Here is a 19,173-nt window from a genome sequence, read left to right on the forward strand (position 1 = left end):
TCAGGCCAGTTATTTTACATTAAGAAGGTTTGTGGTCTGCACTCTTGTGGGAGGAGAGGCTAGATTCTGCCCTTCTGAGTTTGGAATTTCTGGTTAAAAGCTTATTGTACCTGCTTATTGAAACTGTTTCTTTCTGAAATTGGTGCACCAATTGGTGCGCCTTGTTTGCTGTAGCATAGACTAGTTTCAGGCCTGCTGAATCTAGCCTTGTTTGTATAACTTGAGCACTAATCCAGGCCATCTTTTTTGGAGAAGGTACCCCTGCACCCTAGTGGCAGGAGTGTGTGGTTAGAACTTGTCTGATTGAAGACTGCTGGAACAGGGCTCAGTTTTGGAGCTTTTATACTGGTTAATTGGGTAATTTTTTAAAATCAGTTTGCTCGTTTTCTGTTATATAAAAACTGCAATTTATTCATCTGCTTTTACTGTATTTGTGTTTCTTCCTACTTTATTATTTTGCTTTTGCTGTCTGTTCTTAAAAGTACTTAATTGCATTTATTCTGCTGCATTTATTACTGCTTGTTAGTAGCCTTATTAAATTGTAACTGATATTCTAAGCCGTTGGTTTAAGCACTGAGCTTCAGACCAGTTGTTTTACATTAAGATGGTTTGTTGTCTGCACTGTTGTAGGAGGATAGGTAGCTTACATCTTCTAAGTTGGGAATTGCTGATTGAAGGCTTAGTGTCTGTTATTCTAAAAGTGTATTAGTTCTGGTTTAAGCACTTTAGCTTCGGGCCAGTTATTTTACATTAAGAAGGTGTGGTCTGTACTCTTGTGGGAGAAGAGAGTAGATTCTGCCCTTCTGAGCTGGGAGTTTCTCATTAAAGGCTTATTGTGCCTGCTTATTTGAACGGTTTCTTTCTGAAATTGGTGCACCTTGTTTGCTGTAGCATAGACTAAATTCAGACCTGCTGAATCTAGCTTTGTTTATATAACTTGAGCACTAATCCAGGCCATCTTTTTTTGGAGAAAGTTCCCCAGCACCCTAGTGGCAGGAGTGTGCAGTTAGAACTTGTCTGATCGAAGACTGCTGGAACAGGGCTCAGTTTTTAGCTTTTTATTGGTTAATTGGGTATTTTGTTTAAATCAGTTTGCTCATTTGCTACTGTTATATTAAAATAAAAATGCACTTTATGCATCTCTGCTTAGCTAGGGTTAAACTATTCCTGACGCCATAAAGTCTCATCTTCAAATTTTCCCTTACAACTAGCCAGTTTGTTAGTTTTAGTACTTAAATCTCTTTCTTTGAGCTCAGCACTTGTTCAGAACTCGTAAGCAATAAATAAGCTACAAATTACTACAGCACTCAACTTTCCTCACTTGTCTAGAGGAAAACAGTTTTTAGTACTTAATAAATAAGCACCTATCCAGGCATGTCTAAGGGTCAGCTCCCGGTATTTTCTCCTATCTACCTGATGAATCTGGGCATCTTGGGGCAATGCAGCAATTGTCTCATGTACACAGACAACCCTCTCCTCCAACCACCCAACACTACAACCTGTGAGAGATGCACTTATATAGCCAAACTTGAAGCAAAGCTCTCTTCACCCAACACTGGACTACACAGTCAAGAGGAGAAGGTAAACCATTGCACCACACCACACTCATCACATAGTCCCTCAAAACCTACCACCATCAAAACACACACATAGAAACACAAAACACACACCTACATTCGTGGATGCTCTCAGTAAAAATCTGCCCAAGCAACAGAGACCTCCAAAGCAGAAACGCAAGCAGCCTCCACCCCCCCCCATCAGAACCGAAATGACACATAGCCCACAAACGCACTGTGCCACTCGACCACAGCTCATAAGGCATAACAACGTAGCCAACACTCTAGTCTTAGGTGACTGTATAGTCAGGCACACTGATGTTCCACTCACCAGGCTAAATGAGGAGAAAGTTACTGTCAACTGCCTGTCGGGTGCCAGGATCCGCCACATAACGCACGCACTCAGGTCAACCCACAACATGTATAAATATGACTCTGTCATTGTCCATGTTTGTGTGAATGACATGAGACGTACCTCCCTGGACTACATGAAAAGAGACATGGAGGAGCTCTCCGATCCCCAGGCAGGTATGACCGTAGCCCTGAGTAGCATCCTGCCATCAACCAGAATGATGATACCACAGTACAAGGACAAAATGATTGACTTCAGTAATTGGCTAAGCTTCTGGTGTCATTCTAAGGGGATCCAGTATCTGTCTGCCTGGGATGACATGATTGGCAGACCACGATGCTTTGCCAGAGATGGCCTGCACTTGTCGCCCTTGGAATTCCAGATACTGGCTAAGGCTCTTGCCACCCCTATAGTGCCTTTTTTAGGCAAGGTTCAATGACAAATTCACCACCGTAACATGTGCAAGCAAGCAAAATCTGAGGGTAATGCTTCTCAATGCTAGACGTGTAAACCTCAAAATGCACTCACTCGAGACACTCCTTAAAATGGAGAACATCGACATCTGTGCTGTGACAGAGACCTGGTTCAAGGCACCAGAGAGCACCCCTGCATTACCAGGCTATAATTTATACCACACCTTTTGGCCACCTAACCTGGACTGAAACACTAATGCCAAAGGTTACCATGGTGTCCCAGCGGTGATTTTCCATATTCATTAAGGATATCAACACCTCCAGGCTAGTTGCTCAGCATAATGCATCTGAGATTATCTAAGTGCAACACCGCAATACAAATTGTAACTTGCTACAGATCCCCCACAATGTCCCAGGATTCCCACTCCTCATTTCTTCATACACTGGAAAATATTTGGGTACAGCCCAGCACCCTAATAATGGGCGATTTCAACTACCCCACCATTAACTGGGAAAACTAGTCATGTACCAACTCTTTTGCTCAGCGTTTTCTGGAATTCATAAGTCCAACGCTTTGGATCAACATATCCACACCCCCACCAAGGGCAGCAGTGTCCTAGACCTGGTCATTACCAACATGGGCGATTGGTGTTCCACACCAGAGGTCAATTCCTCGGTCAGATCTGACCACAAGCTTATCACCCTAGACATCCATATCCCGCCCCTACCCCCATTAGAGAAACCACCGTAAAAAAATTCTCCAAAGCCAACTTCACGCTTCTTAAGACAGAAGTGGCAAACTTCACGACACCCATGCAGACAGGCAATAGAGATACAACTGCTGAATCCTACAAAAATGCACTTTATATGCACTTACACAAGTGCATGGATCATGCTATCACTAACAGAACCAAGATGCTGTCCTCCAAAAAAAGGAAGCCAATCTGGTGGTCCCCTGCCATAAACAAACTCTACAACAGAATAAAGAAACTGTTGCAAAAAAGAGTAAAATCCCATGATTGGAAGAACTCCCTGGTCAGCCTCAGTAAGAAGCTGAGAGCCCTCATAAAATCCTCCAAAGCTAGTTACAAAAACTAAATTGCCACTGACTCTAAAGACAACCACAAAGCATTCTATAGCTGTCAAGAATCTCAATGGCAATCCTCAGATCTCCTCTAAGTTACAGCACAATGGCACTAAATGTACAGAATCAACTGATATTGCCAACATCCTGGCAGATAGGTTCAGTGCTAACTTTACCCCCGTCTCACCCCCTAAAGGGCCCATCTCTATACCGGAAGAATGCAAAGTTCCTGTAATCATGGCTGCACAGGTAAAAGCCATACTCTCCAAAGCCAAGAACACAGCATCCATGGGACCTGACAACATCCCAGGCTGCGTTCTACACGAACTACAGAATGAACTGGTACCCCACCTAAGCACCATGTTCAATCATAGCCTCACGTCAGGCTTTGTGCTCACTGAATGTAGCACAGAGACGGTTATCCCACTCCACAAAGGAGGAGCCACCACAGACCCCGGGAACTACCGCCCCATTAGCCTGACGAGCCTGGTCTGTAAGGCCATGAAACGTATCATCATGGAATCTGTAAACAGACATTGGTAATCTCCAAACTCTGGACCCCACCCAGTTTGGGTTTGTAAAAGGCAGATCATGTCTCCTGAACCTGATGACTTCTTTGAAGCAGTCACCAAAGCCGTAGACGAGGATAAGGTGGGTCACACAGCCTATCTAGATCTCGCCAAGGCTTTCGCCACCATCCCCCACTCTGCAATTATAGATAAACTCACTAAACTAGGTATAAATCCCTGTGTCATAAGATGGGTTGCCAACTAGCTAACTGACAGAACCCACACTGAAAGTAGCAGACTCCAAATCTGACTTCAAACCCGTGACAAGTGGAGTACCACAGGGTTCAGTCCTGGGTCCTCTCCTGTTTGGTATCTACTTCTTGGAAGTACAGGCTAACAAAGTTTGCAGATGACTGCAAACTAGGAGCCATAATCAAAACTCCTAATGATGTAGACATAAAAGGGCCTCACTGAGACAGATGCCTGGTGTCAAAGCCATGGCCTCAAACTCAATGCCAAAAAGTGCATTGTCCTCCTCTTTGTTTAAAAACTCTTGTACCCAAATCTTACTATATGGCACACCTAATCACAGAAGGGTTCTCATCCAGGAAAAAAAGAGGTCATTGTTCTCCTCTCCTCTACTCGTCGCTCATTAGACCCATTATAGAGTACTGTGCCCCTTTTGGTATGTACCTCACAAGACATCTACAACAACTGGAAAGAAATACCTCACAAAAAGGATTACCGGCCTCAAACAGATGCCCTACACAGACCTCAAAAAACTCCAGCTTTACTCCGTCGCTTATCGCCTACTCAGAGGCGATCTCTGCCTAACATACAAAGCTATGTTAAACCCAGAGCTGTTCCGAGCAATACGCTCTAGGGACCTAAACCTTGTCACCACAATAAACAGAACATGCTGGAGGGATAGATTCCTGTCCCAGAGACTTCCCATACTGTGGAACAAACTACCTATCTATATCAAAGAAAGCCCCTCATTAGCACTCTTCAAGAAAAATTTTGATGATTGGATGAGAAATAGGAAATTCACCCTGGGGATCACCTCTGTGGCTCTGTTCGACAGGGGTACAGGAAAATAATTTTCTTAGGTGTCGAAAGCCAGGGTACCTTTTTGACTAGGCCTATATAGGCCGTAGGGCCAATAGCCTAGCACCAACCTGTGAACCTTATGGAAGTAAGCATGTCAGCATCTAATCATGCTTTGCACTATTAATTAAGTTAGCTACGCAACAGTTATTTAGATGGTTAGGAAATACAGTGATATCAGTTAAGTAGTTTTTTTCTGCATCTGTTTGGATTTGTCCAACCGTTATTTTTATTTCTCCTGTGATTGAAACTGTGATGTTTATTATAGTTTAGTATCCTTACTGTTTTGTATTTTATTATTTATTATGAGATATTTTTATACCTTTCATTGTGGCTGGTCTTTTAGAGAATAATTTTAAAATCTTGACAATACTTATGCTTATTTTAATGAGAGAGAGAGGGAGGGGGAAAGAGGGGGAGAGGGAGAGAGAGAGGGGAGAGAGAGAGAGAGAGAGGGGACGAGAGAGACAGAGAGAGGGGGGGGAGAGACACACAGAGCGAGAGGGGGGGGAGAGAGATGCCTTCTGAGCTCTTCGGGGAACTTGTTCAGTCCTATTTTTACTGACTATCTCACCAGTGTCTTCATTACTGGTCCTGGGGTAAACAGAGGCCGTCACAACTTCATCTTATGTCCCCATACATAGGAGTATTGCTGAACCAATTCATATGTTGGTACCTAGTTTATTGCTATAAACTTTGTTTTGTTTCATTTATTTTATATCCTGAAAATACTTCAGACAGTGTCGAAATGTTCCACAGTTCTAAAATTTCCTTTTCATGATTTATCAATCCAAGTTAATGTCATCTTACAGTAAAACTAGCCTTTCTTGATTATCATGCCAGTTGTATCCTTCAGTTTGACTGTTTTATTTTTTTTGCCAGTGGCTCTGACTATAAATCTAATAACTAAGGGGACAGAGGCCACCCTGCCTGCTTCCTCTGTTCAAACACGGTTTGTTAGACAGGAGCCCTCCCACCTTAATTCTTGCTAGTGTCTCACTTTTACTTAATTGCCCTACATCTTTATCTTGGTATTTATTGATGCATGATCTGAAATTGTTGATTGTGTTTCAAAGTGTTCAGTTCAGTACCCATGTTGATGTGAAATGTAAATTCTATCCAGTCTAGCCCAGTCATTGAACCTTGGGGAATAATATGTAAAATTCTGTCTGAGCTCCTGCTAGTAAATTCACATTTTCCATTTCAAATATTGTCATATATTTCTTAAGAAATCTACCCTTGTTTGTTATATTCTCCCTTCTAGATCCTGCTAGTACATCCTTCTTTTACAAATCAGGTTCCAGTTTCCCCTCATAAATATTATTCCTGCTGAAAGTTGATTGTTTATCTAGAAATTGTCTTAAGTGCCGTAACAGTAGTTTTACGTGGAATATAAATGCATGCAAATTTATTCATCTTTCCCTGCCAATGACTCATTACCAGAGAACTACTATATTGTCATTCTTTTCCACTTCTGTCACTATTGGGGCCCCTCTTGCAATCAGTATTGCCCAGATGTTCATTGTGTTTCACTGTTGCAGACATTACACTTGGGTTATCCTGCTGGCAGGCTACCCGCAGTTGTCCTAAATTCCAAAGTCTACGTCCGGCGTCGGTTGCTGTCACCTCTTCCCTGACGTCAGTGCACCAGGGGTATAAAAGATACAGCCGGCGCCATTTTCTTCAGGCTTTCTTGCCGCGCAGTGCCCGAAGCAAAAGCAGTTCGCAAGTGCCGGTTGGCCGACTCCTGAGATTTTCAAAGACAAATTTCAGATCCGAAGACTTCATTAAAGCTAAGTACCCCATTGGGGAAACTTTTTTCTTGCTTCAGACCGATGTCAGAAAAAGTTAACAATTGTATTTCTTGTGGGAAGCAAATACCTCATAAGAATTTTCACTCTTACTGTATTCTTTGCCTAGGCCCTGATCACAACGTTGCTAGCTGTCGGTTTTGTGCTAGATTTAACCAAAGCACCATTAAGCGTCGGTACGATTTTGCTTTTCATTACTTTGGCCGAAGATTCAATTATATAATGCCGTCGGAGCAACCGACGACCAGAGTTTCTAAAAAGCACAAGGAAAAAGAAAAGGATAGGCATCCGAGGTCCAAAACAGACGACGAGGCTTCCGCTAAGCCAGTCGCCGGTTCTCAGTGAGGTACTTTCGCAGCCCCTGACACCCGCTACCTCAGAGCCACAGGCAGCTGACGACTCCCACGTGGAGCCAGCTAGGCCTCTGGATACTCAAGGTATTGGATACTTGGAAACTATTCCCTCAGATGGGTCCGGAGCTGCTGAGCAGTCATCTGCTTCTGAGGGTGTTTTCAGACCTACACAGTTATATGTAAAGCCTACTTCAATTTCCAAAGCAAAGACTAAAGCAGCTCTAAAGACAAAGAAACAAGTACAGCATTCTCCTGAACAGACTTCCATGCCTAAAAAACAGATGCTCAAAATGGCCGAAGATCTAATTACATTGATCAGGGGTTCCCACCCCCCTCTTGACAAGAGGCCTAGGCAAGAGACAGAATATGAATCTTCAGATCAGGTTTCCATTTCCTCTGATTCCTCCTTTGAACAGGAATACTCTCTTCCTCCTTATGAGGATTCTGATGTTGAAGAATCTGTCCCTTTAGCCTCCCCGCCTGAGGACTATTCTTTTGGGGAAACCCTGCATACCATGAGGGAGCACTTCCATTGGGAGAGCCAAGACTATTCAGAATCTAAGAAAAGGCTTAGAGATTTTCTTTTTCTACCTCAACACAGACCTCTGGCTATTCCTCCTGTGTTAGACATTGTAGATTATGTATTTTCAGAATCCGGCCTTTCTCCTGCTTCTTTACCCTCTGCCCCTGTTAAACCAGACAGATACTACAGGGTTCCAGATTCACATAAATTCCTTTATAAAAACCCTGCTGCTGACCCAGAAACTATTTATCAGGGTCCCAAAGGGGTCAAGGCTTCTACTGCAAAAACCCTATCCCCTCTGACAGGGATTCAAGGGCGCTAGACAGATGGGGAAAAAAGGTTTACACTTCTGCTACTTTGGCTGTGAGGGCTTTAAACTGTCAATTTCATATGCTTAAATATCAGCAATACTTAATGTCACTGCTAAAACAGAAAATGTTGTTGAATTCTGATTGTGCAGAAAATAAGAAAATGCAGAATTTATTGCATGCTACTGAACAAGTGGGAAAGCATACATTGCAATGGGGTTTTGATTCTTTGGAGGCCTCTTGCAGGGACGCAGTTACGGGTTCTGTCATTAGGAGGCATGCTTGGTTAAAAGAACAGAATCTGCCTGATCATGTTAAAGCAAAATTACTAGATGTTCCATTACAGCATGATACTTTATTTGGTGTTAAAGCAGAGGAGGTGTTGAAAAAACGGAGGACAAAGCGAAATCTATGCAAACAGTAAAGGATTTCTTACAGGTACAGCCACCCAGATTTAGCAGGAACTGGCCTACAAAGAATTGGTCCTTTCCAATGTCAGACATGCCACAAAGAGGCAGATACAGATGCTCCAGAGGCAGATCCCAGCCCCAGGGCTCATACAGGCCTAAACAGTGGGGCGTTTCTACCTCCAATAGCGGTGAAGACAAATCACAGCCATACAGGAAATAGTCCCAATGACTTCCCTCTGCCAGCACCAATCACTTATCTTTTGGCAGCACCCTTAGGGGGAAAACTAGCACTTTTTTCTACAAATTGGCACATGATCACCCAGGACAAATGGGTCTTGAATATAGTGTCCCAGGGCTACAGATTCCACTTTCATATCCTGCCAAGGACAAAAGGTATGCCAGACCTGACACACAATCAATGGGCAGAGGCACAAAAACAAGTTTCATCCCTCATGGACATGAGGGCCATTCAGCAAGTACCACAGCAAGAGCAGGGACAAGGACTTTACTCAAGACTTTTCTTGGTACCCAGAAAGGACTAAGCCTGGAGACCAATACTGGACCTGTCTTTTCTAAATACATTTCTGGACGTTCCAAAATTCAGAATGTTAACTCTGCAGCAGCATCTTCCCATGCTGGGCAAGAACGCTTGGCTTGTAACTTTGGACCTAAAAGAGGCGTACCTGCATGTACCAATCAGAAAATCTTGCAGAAGATACCTCAGATTCATAGCTGGCTCAATGCACTACCAATTCTCTGCACTGCCCTTTGGCTTATCTACTGCGCCCAGGGTCTTCACAAAATGCCTTTCACCAGTAATTGCATTTTGCAGACTAAGAGGAATTCAGATATATCCTTACTTGGACGATTGCCTTATTCAAGCAGAGAACAAGGACATTCTACTAAAGCATCTGGCGTTTGTAAAAAGATTATTAATTTGCCTAGGGTACACAGTAAACTAAAATAAATCAAAACTATTATCCTCTCAAGAGATAATATTCCTGGGTGCAAGCTTAAATACAGCTGCCCAGATGGCTTATCTCACGCCAGACAAGCAAAGGCAACTGGCTTCTTACTTCAAAATGTTGGCAACAAAGACCCAGTTATCTGCAAGGAAAATTCTGCAGGCTTTGGGCTTCATGGCATCCTGCATTCTGCTAATTCCATATGCCAGACTGCATATGAGGAAACTACAATGGTATCTGAAAAGTGTTTGGACTCAACATTGTCACAGTCTGGAAAAATTAATTACCCTCATTCCTTGCCTGCAACAGGAGTTTCAATGGTGGGCACAGGCCTGTCACCACAACAAGGGACAGCCATTCACCCTGCCTACAGCCAGGCAGACAATAACAACAGATGCATCAGATTATGCCTGGGGGGCCCACATGGCAGGAAAATGTATTCAGGGCACATGGCCCACAAGCCAAATGCATCTTCATATCAATCAAAAAGAGATGCTAGCTGTTCAAAATGCCCTGACAGCTTTCAAGGATCTACTTCATCCAGGACAGACAATACTACAGCCATGTGGTACATAAACAAGCAGGGAGGCACACATTCCTACCCCCTCTGCAGACAAGCCATGACCTTGTGGGACACAGCATTGACTTTTCAAGTACACCTGCAAGCACAATTCCTGCCAGGAAAGAAAAATACTCTGGCAGACGAACTAAGCAGAAACCTCATGGATCCTCACGAGTGGCAACTGGATCCACAAGTCTTCAGCATGATAACAAAGAAATGGGGATGCCCAGACATAGATCTATTTGCCTCCCATCACAACTGCCAACTACAGAGATTCTGCACAAGGACTTATCACAAGCAAGCATGGAAAGTGGATGCTCTATCATTCAGCTGGAAAAACCTAACAGTATATGCCTTTCCTCCTCCGCCTCTCCTCTCCAAGGTACTCCTAAAGGTCAGACAAGAGAAGCCAAAAATGATTGATTGCTCCAGACTGGCCCCGCCAGCACTGGTACCCAATCCTAAAGAGCTTGTCTCAGGGCCCAGCCTGTACATTGCCTCTAATTCCTCACGTACTGACTCAACGAAACAATCAGATCCTGCACAGCCAACTCAGAAACCTAAATCTGGCAGCATGGCGGATAATGTAGCCATTCAGAACACACCTCTCTCTAAAGCAGTGATGGATGTTATTTTGGAGGCCAGGAGGCCCAGTACCAGGAAATCCTATGCAGAAAAATGGAAAGGATTATGTGCTTGGAACCAGGCACAAGGAATTGACACGTTTGTACCAAATATTCCTCAGATTTGACAATGCCTAACTGAGATGCTGGACAAAGGCCTATCTTTTTCATCAATTAAAATCCATGCCTCTGCCATCTCAGCTCATTATAATACGGAACCACCAATTTTTTCACATCCGTTGCTAAGGCAGTACCTCAGAGAGGCCAAAAACGTAAGACCCCCAAGGAGAGCACCAATACCTGCATGGGACCTTAATTATGTCTTGGAAAAACTCACACTACCGCCTTTTGAGCCAGCCAATACAGCTGAAATAAAGTTCTTATCTTGGAAAACAACTCTGCTCCTAGCAATAACCTCTGCAAGACGAGTCTCAGAGTTATGGGCACTCATGGCTGTGGAACCTTTTATCATCTTCCATCTAGATAGGGTTTCTCTGAGGACTAACCCCACTTTTATGCCTAAGGTAGTGTCCAGTGTGGCCCTTAACCAAACCATTCATTTGCCTACGTTTTATCCAAACCCACAGAATAAGGGTGAGAGACTCCTGCATTCTTTGGACATACACAGACAGCTACGCTTCTACTTGGACAGAACTAAAGCTTTCAGAAAGACTGAGCAACTCTTAGTGGCATATGCTGCTGGATCACAAGGAAAGGCTGTCTCAAAGCAGACTGTTTCAAAATGGATAGGCCACTGTATTCGTTTCTGCTATTCACAACATGGCAAATCAGTGCCTAAGGGCATTAGGCCAAATTCAACCAGAGCAGCAGCCTTCCTCAGAGGAGTACCAACCAAAGACATTTTAGAGGCTGCAACCTGGAGCTCAGTGCACACTTTTACCAAGCACTACCACTTACCTCTCTACTCTAAATCCAGAGCAGGCTTTGCCACTGCAGTTCTGCAGGGCCTTATAGCCTCTCCTAATCCTATTTAGATCCAGCCACCCAACCTCAGCTTTGGGATTCAACCCAAGTGTAATGACTGCAACAGTGAAACATGATGAACATAGTACAGTTGTGTACCTACCATAAATGTAGATGTTCGAGTGTATTCACTGTTGCAGTCCAGGTTACCCACCCACCATCCCCCTTTTTCTTTGCTGGGACTTATCTGTACTTCTTTATCCTATACAACCTATGTGGTGTATTTGCTTGTAGAGGAAGGAAATGTTTATTTTACTGCATGCATACTTATTGGCATAATTTTTAGCCTTCCTATTTGGGGGCACCTGACATCTGGGGCAAGAAAAACTGAAGAAAATTACGTTGGCTGCATCTTTTATACCCCTGACGCACTGACGTCAGGGAAGAGGCGACAGCAACCGACGCCGGACCTAGACTTTGGAATTCAGGCCGACTGCAGGTAGCCTGCCAGCAGGATAACCCAAGTGTAATGACTGCAACAGTGAATACATTTGAACATCTACATTTATGGTAGGTACACAACTGTACTTTTTCCTTTGTCTCTTAATATTCTGCTGAATATCCATTATGAAATCTTGTCCTTGCTGGATTCACATGCACATTTCTAGCTATACCTGCAATACCATTGTCATTCCACAGTAAAATTGATATAGCAATTTCACATACACTTTGTGTTTGTTCTTTTGAATTCATTTTCCAACTTGCAACTTAGATGTACACATTAATTCTTGGCAGGCTGATCCTGTGTGCATTTGCTGCTTTTAGTCTCTTTTTTAACCCATGTCACATTTTCTCAAACTTACTGCTTCAGTACAAACACTCGGTAAACTAAATATATTTCAGATCCCACCAACCCCTTTTAAATTGCAACAAACAAGTATGACTATGTACACTTTCCAGAAGGGGGAACTATCCCTCTATATATAGGTAGTTGTGCCAAATAGACAGCTACATTCACAGGCTTTAATAAAGTTAGGATTAGTCATTTTTTTAAATGCCTGCTAGAGCCTGTATCCATCCTGTGCATAGATACCATTTATGCTCTTCCTTTGTCTCTTTCCTTCCCAGATGTGAGAAACCTGCTTCTAGTTACTTGATTTTATCCTTAAGAAAAAATGGACTGTCTATGCATAAATGAATAAACAAATTTGTGTACTGTAATACTTAGTAAGTGCTAAGGCTGCTAAGGATGGAATCACTTGCAAAGGCTGCTAAGGATGGAATCACTTGCAAAGGTATTCGTTTCTCTCCGTATCAAAATTTTATTTTCGCTGAATGGTTGGCTGGCCATTAATATTTCCCCTTTAAACTGTAGTCATGCAGTTTCTTATGCAAGTAGCTTGGAACACATTCTTCTCTCATTTCTGATAATTGTCTGCAGCTGTAGAATTGTTTCCAACTGCTGTCTCTAGCTGATGAAAAAAACACAGTAGCTAATGTCTTTACAAATGAAAAAAAAACTGGGAAACTGTCATTTTTCATGCCTATTTGCTTAGAAGAAAACGTCCTTGTGTACAGCAAAAATAAAGAATGTTATTATTTACTTTCACCTATATAAAACCAGGGGAGATTGTTATATTCTAACAGACATATGAAAGGAACCCTTTTTCATACAATACTACCAGGAGGCAAGATCACAATATTATATTGCTAATATATAATTTTATCTTGTTGTAGTACAAACACCAGTTAAATTACAGTTGATAAAAATGTCTTTCTTTAACATCACTATCATAAACAGCAGTCACTGATGAGCCCCTCCCCCAATCTACATGTAAAATATCTCTGCATACTACACATTACTACTACTAAGAACTGCTTCTCAAGAATCAGCTTGGGATGAAGAGAAGGAGCAGAGGAACATCATTATTTCCTAGCTGTTATAACATTCTTGGTCACAATATTATATTTTAACTTGTTGATGTCAGACATATGTACACTGTCTTAAATCCCAACAAGTCCTGCCCACAATCTTTTCATTGTTACTATGGAGATGCTGTTTGCTTTCATATGCAGTCTGACCCTTCTCCATACAGGTTGCAGCTTCTGTCGGTAACCTCCTTTGTGTGAACACTAAGAAAGTGAATTAATTTCTTGCCATGGTTCTGGATTTCAACTTAACTGCTGCCATTCACAGCCAGTCTGTACACTAACCAACATAGTAAATAAAATGTTTAAAAGTGATTCAGTCTTTGCTGTAGGCAGTGTGCACTGTTACCTCTTCTTTCGACTGCTCCCGTTAGGGGTCGCCACAGCGGATCATCTGTTTCCATTTCTTCCTGTCCTCTACATCTTGCTCTGTCACACCAACCACTTGCATGTCCTCTCTCACCACATCCATAAACCTTATCTTAGGCCTTCCTCTTTTCCTGTTACCTGGCAGCTTCATCCTTAGTATTGTTTTCAAAATATAATCTGCATCCCTCACATGTCTAAACCAACGTGATCTTGCCTCTCTAGCTTCGTCTCTAAACCTTCCAACCTGGGCTGACCCTCTAATATGCTTATTCCTAATTCTGTCCACCCTCGTCACACCCAGTGCAAATCTTAACATCTTTAACTCTGCCATGTCCAGCTCTGACTCCTGCCTTTATGTCAGTGCTACTGTCTCCAACCCATATAATGTAGCTGGTCTCACTACCCTCTTGTAGACCTTCCCTTTCACTCATACTGGTACTCGTCTGTCACAAATCACTCCTGACACTTCCACTCCATCCTGCCTGTACTCTCTTCTTCACCTCTCTTCCACATTCACCATTACTCTGAACTGTTGATCCCAAGTATTTAAACTCATCCACCTTCGCCACCTCTACTCCCTGCATCCTTACCATTCCTCTATCCTCCCTCTCATTCACACATATATTCTGTCTTAGTCCTGCTGACCTTCGTTCCTCTTCTGTCTAGAGCATATCTCCACCTCTCCATGGTCTCCTCCACCTGTTCCGTACTCTCACTACCGATCACAATGTCATCTGCAAACATCATAGCCCACGGGGACTCCTGTCTGATCTCGTCTGTCAACCTGTCCATCACCATTGCAAATAAGAAAGGGCTCAGAGCTGATCCTTGATGTAATCCCACCTTTACCTTAAACGCATCCGTCTCTCCCACCGCAGACCTCACCGCTGTCACACTACCCTCGTGCATATTCTGTATCACACTTGCATACTTGTCTGACACTCCCGACTTCCTCATACAGTACCGCACCCTGTCATATGCTTTCTCTATGTCCACAAAGAGACAATGCAACTCCTTCTGACCTTCTCTGTACTTCTCCATCAACACTCTAAGAGCAAACATCACATCTGTAGTGCTCTTTCATGGCATGAAACCATACTGCTGATCACTAATCATCACCTCCCTTCTTAACCTAGCTTCCACTACTCTTTCCCATAACTTCATGCTGTGACTGATTACAGCTCTGCACATCACCCTTATTCTTAAAAAATCTGTACCAAAACACTTTTTCTCCATTCCTCAGGCATCCTCTCACTTTCCAAGATTTCATTAAACAGTCTAGTTAAAAACTCCACTGCCATTTCACCTAAACACCTGCATGCCTCCACAGGTATGTCATCTGTACCAACAGCCTTTCCATTCTTCATCCTCTTCATAGCTATCCTTACTTCCTCCTTGCTAATCCACTGCATTTCATGATTCACTATCCGCACATCATCCAGCCTTCTCTCCCTCTCATTCTCTTCATTCATCAGCCCCTCAAAGTACTTTTTCCATCTGCTCAACACACACTCCTCGCTTGTGAGTACGTTTCCCTCATTATCCTTTATCACCTTTACCTGCTGCACATCTTTCCTAGCTTGGTCCCCCTGTCTAGTCAATCGGTACAGGTCCTTTTTCTCCCTCCTTAGTGTCCAGCCTTTCATACAACTCTTCATACGTCTTATCCTCAGCCTTCGCCACCTCTGTCTTTGCCATGCACCTCATCTCTTTATACTGTTGTCTACTTTCTTAATTTCTCTGACAATCTCACTTCTTCTTCACCAACCTCTTTCTCTGTGTACTCCCCTGTACTTCTTCATTCCACCACCAGCTCTCCTTGTCCTCCTTCCTCTTTCCAGATGTCACACCGTGCACCTTTCTAGCCATCTCCCTTACTAGCTCTGCTGTAGTTACCCAGCTGTTCGGTAACTCTTCACTGCCACCCAATGTCTGTCTTAACTCTTCCCTGAACTCCACCTCACAATTACCCTTTTTCACTTTCCACCATTTGATCCTTGGTGCTGCCTTCACAGTCCTCCTCCTCTTCTTGATCACCAATGTCATCCTACAAACCACCATCCTATGCTGCCTAACTACACTTTCCCCTGCCACCACTTTACAGTCTCCAGTCTCCTTCAGACTGGCCCTTCTACATAAGATATAATCCACCTGTGTGCATCTTCCCCCACTCTTGTATTTCACCCTATGCTCCTCCCTCTTGTTAAAATACGTATTCACAGCCATGTCCATCCTTTTCGCAAAATCCACTACCATCTGACCTTCTGCATTCCTTTGCTTAACACCATACCTACCCTTCACTTCCTCATCCCCTCTGTTCCCTTCACTGACATGCCCATTGAAATCTGCTCCAGTCACCAGTCTGTCACCCTTGGGTGCAGTCATCGCCACTTCATCCAACTCTGCCTACAGATAAATATGACTTCCTTGCCAGTATTTGCAGAAATCCATAACCTGTATTATCTACAAAGGGAAAACATCACTGAAGACCAGCATCTGCTGCTCTTACCACCTTTATTTTTTTTTACTGGGGATTGCTGTTTGAGCGTTGTAATAATTTATTGTGAACAACTGTCATTTCCAGAAAAGATTATTTTATTGCTTGTCCCAGTCTAAGGTTGCTGTACCACCTTATTCAAGGTATGCAACCCTGGAGTTGATGTGGATTTCAGCTTTCACCAAAGTGAAGTTTTAGTTGATTGCACAGCTAAATGGCCTTTTGTGAAAAGAGTTTCAGTATTTTTTAAATGAATAAATCTTTGCTGTGGGCAGCTATATCCTTTTCAACAAACCTTATTTTTCAAAAAAAAAACTGTACTTGTTTCCCAAGGAATGTTCTGCTATTACATGATATGCTCTTCTGAATGCTTCCAGAATGTGAATTGCTGTACTGCCATTTATATTAAGTATATATAATGCCACTTGCTGATTCAGGTCAGCAATGATTACCACTAATGTTACCTACTGTCGTGTATTACGTTCCTTATTTTATGAACTAGCATTATACCGTGTTCTGTTTTATTTATCTTAAGTGTAGATGTGTTCAACTGCACTGTATTTGTAGTATGTAAATTTGTTGCATGTTACTTTTATGGAGCTTTTCCCCTGGGCCTCTGCTGAAAAGGGATTTCCAGCCCAGTTGCACTTTCCCAATAAACAGATCAGACCATATCTATTGTTAATCACTTGGGGACTCAAGAAGGACCCATTCTTGACCTTTGACTCATGTACTGCTATCACTCAAGTCCTTTGGCTTGAACTGCTTGTGTTTTGTTGAAGCATTCCCTTTTTTTCTGGTGGGTCTTTCCTAGTGTTACTTTGCTTCTGTCCCTGTCCACAAAGCCCTCCTTTAATTTTGGCACTTGGAGGATATACTTAAACTTTACTGATCAGTGCAGGTGACCATATGTACATTGTATTTAAGTAAAATAAGCAACTGTTTTGGGCAGCGTGTCAGTATATTTTTTAATTTGTGAATATTTTTGCTTCTAGGTATTGTAGAAGAATACAAGCCTCCATTTCATGATCTGGTTCCCAATGATCCTAGTTTTGAAGACATGAGAAAAGTAGTCTGTGTAGAACAGCAAAGACCAAATATCCCTAATAGATGGTTTTCAGATCCTGTAAGTAAAACGTTAAAGTTGTAGTTTAATACTCAGGATTTTTATGAACACCATGTATTCCATTTCAGGTTGGGGAAAATATTTTAGTAATGCTAGCAGGTATACCTTAGTAATGCTAGCAGGTAAACCTATCAGCTATGTTGCTCACTCTGGTTGAGACACATCCTGTATTTCATGGAATTAGGTGCATACTCATAATGTATGATGGTTTATAATCTCTAAATAGCATATGCATTAATGTACTTGATTATATTGAGTTTGCACATGTCCTCTGCAATCACAATTCAGCAATTTTTTGAAACATCTCATAATCTAGGATGTCTCTTCACTCATGCAGGTGAGGGTCATGACATCACATAATAAGCATGCATGTTCCCTAGACCTCTGATTATGCTTTTTTTTTCTCTTCTTGCACAGTTCAGATTCTGGTCCTTTATTTCACTATTAAACCTCCACATCTATAGTCTTTAATGTAAGTTTAATACAAGTCTCTTTGTGGTCATTAAATTGCCAACCAGAATCTGTTCTGGCACTGCTTTCATCTTCTCTTACCGAAGGACATCATCAGTTACTACCATGAATTCCAGAGATTTATTCCTGCCACTCAAATGCACTGAAGGGAGAAAGCTATTGGTTTGCTTTGTAGCCAAAAAGATGGCAGCTATTAAGAGCCATTTAGACTGGGACTGGTGGGATTGGTACTGCATGCAGCTGCAGGTATGTGCCAGAACCAGAGTATTTCCACAAGGACAAGAACTTGGAGTGCAGGTTGAAGATTGACCCTTCAAGTAATAAATCTGATGTTTATTATGTCCCTTCCCAGTCCTCGCAGGTGCTAAGCTAATTTCTGTGCTGGTAAGGGCAAGTCCACACCTGTCCTTTGCATTGGTGGATGGTGAGGAGCAGGTGGATGCATGTCTTTAGCTTTGGGGGGATGCATTCTGGAGCTGTTGTGGTGCTTAGCTCCAGGATGGTTATCTGGAGCACAGGATCAACCTGCCTAATACTGGTGAGAGATCCTGTAAGCCATCTGTTATTAATGGGGTATGCTTAGGACCGAAACTTTCCCTGTCTGAGACGGCCTTCCCCAAGCCAATTTGAGCCAGAAGGTTCTGGTTAAGGAAGGTCCATTAGGTCATTCCATGGAAATTCTTATGTTTATGAAGTTAGGTGTTTAGCAGATGTGTAGTGTTTGTCTGAGTCAGACATACTGCAGGATCACACCTTTAGGGAATTTGGTTTGAAGGCTGTAACAGGCTTGGTACAGATCTTTCTCCAGTACACGTCTTTTAACCTTCCTAGAGCTGACCTTCAGCTACCACCAGCTTTTCTTGCTCAGTGGGTCTAATGGAACCCGCCTTAGCCTCCTCCAGGCTCAACCTGACCCATGTCCAGAGCTGGTAAGGAAGTTGTGGATTTAAAAGCAGTCATACTGCTGTAAAGAGCGTGCCGTCACTCTACCACCCTCTGACAGCTTTTGGAGTTCTGCTGTGGCTGCCTTAGGGAGGTGCATGTGCACTTTTGTGAATGCTCAGCCTCATGATCAAGCAGTGTACTGATTGCAGCATGGAACTCACCAGACTCTTAATGCTGTACAGTTCTGCAGCAAACAGAAGCTGTCATCATCCCCCATAATGGGTGAGCTGATATTGGCCACTTTCTACCATGCTCCCTCACGGGATTCCCTCCAGCACCCACATAATTAGGTGAACACAGTTTTGTGGAACAATCAGGGCTTTATGCATGTTTGCA

General features: G+C 42.8%; 1 protein-coding gene across 2 annotated transcripts in view; it reads left to right on the forward strand.

The window, feature by feature from the left end:
* Window positions 1-19,173, forward strand: part of LOC122796618 (activin receptor type-1-like) — a 446,478-nt gene that overhangs the window by 367,514 nt on the left and 59,791 nt on the right. For both annotated transcript variants that reach the window (XM_044065233.1, XM_044065231.1), the window contains exon 10: window positions 17,291-17,421. In XM_044065233.1, the coding sequence (XP_043921168.1) occupies window positions 17,291-17,421 (131 nt within the window). The remainder of the gene's footprint in view (window positions 1-17,290; window positions 17,422-19,173) is intronic.

The sequence above is a fragment of the Protopterus annectens genome, chromosome 3.part0 (genome assembly GCF_019279795.1).
Source record: "Protopterus annectens isolate FY-2018-M chromosome 3.part0, PAN1.0, whole genome shotgun sequence".
NCBI lineage: Eukaryota > Metazoa > Chordata > Ceratodontiformes > Protopteridae > Protopterus > Protopterus annectens.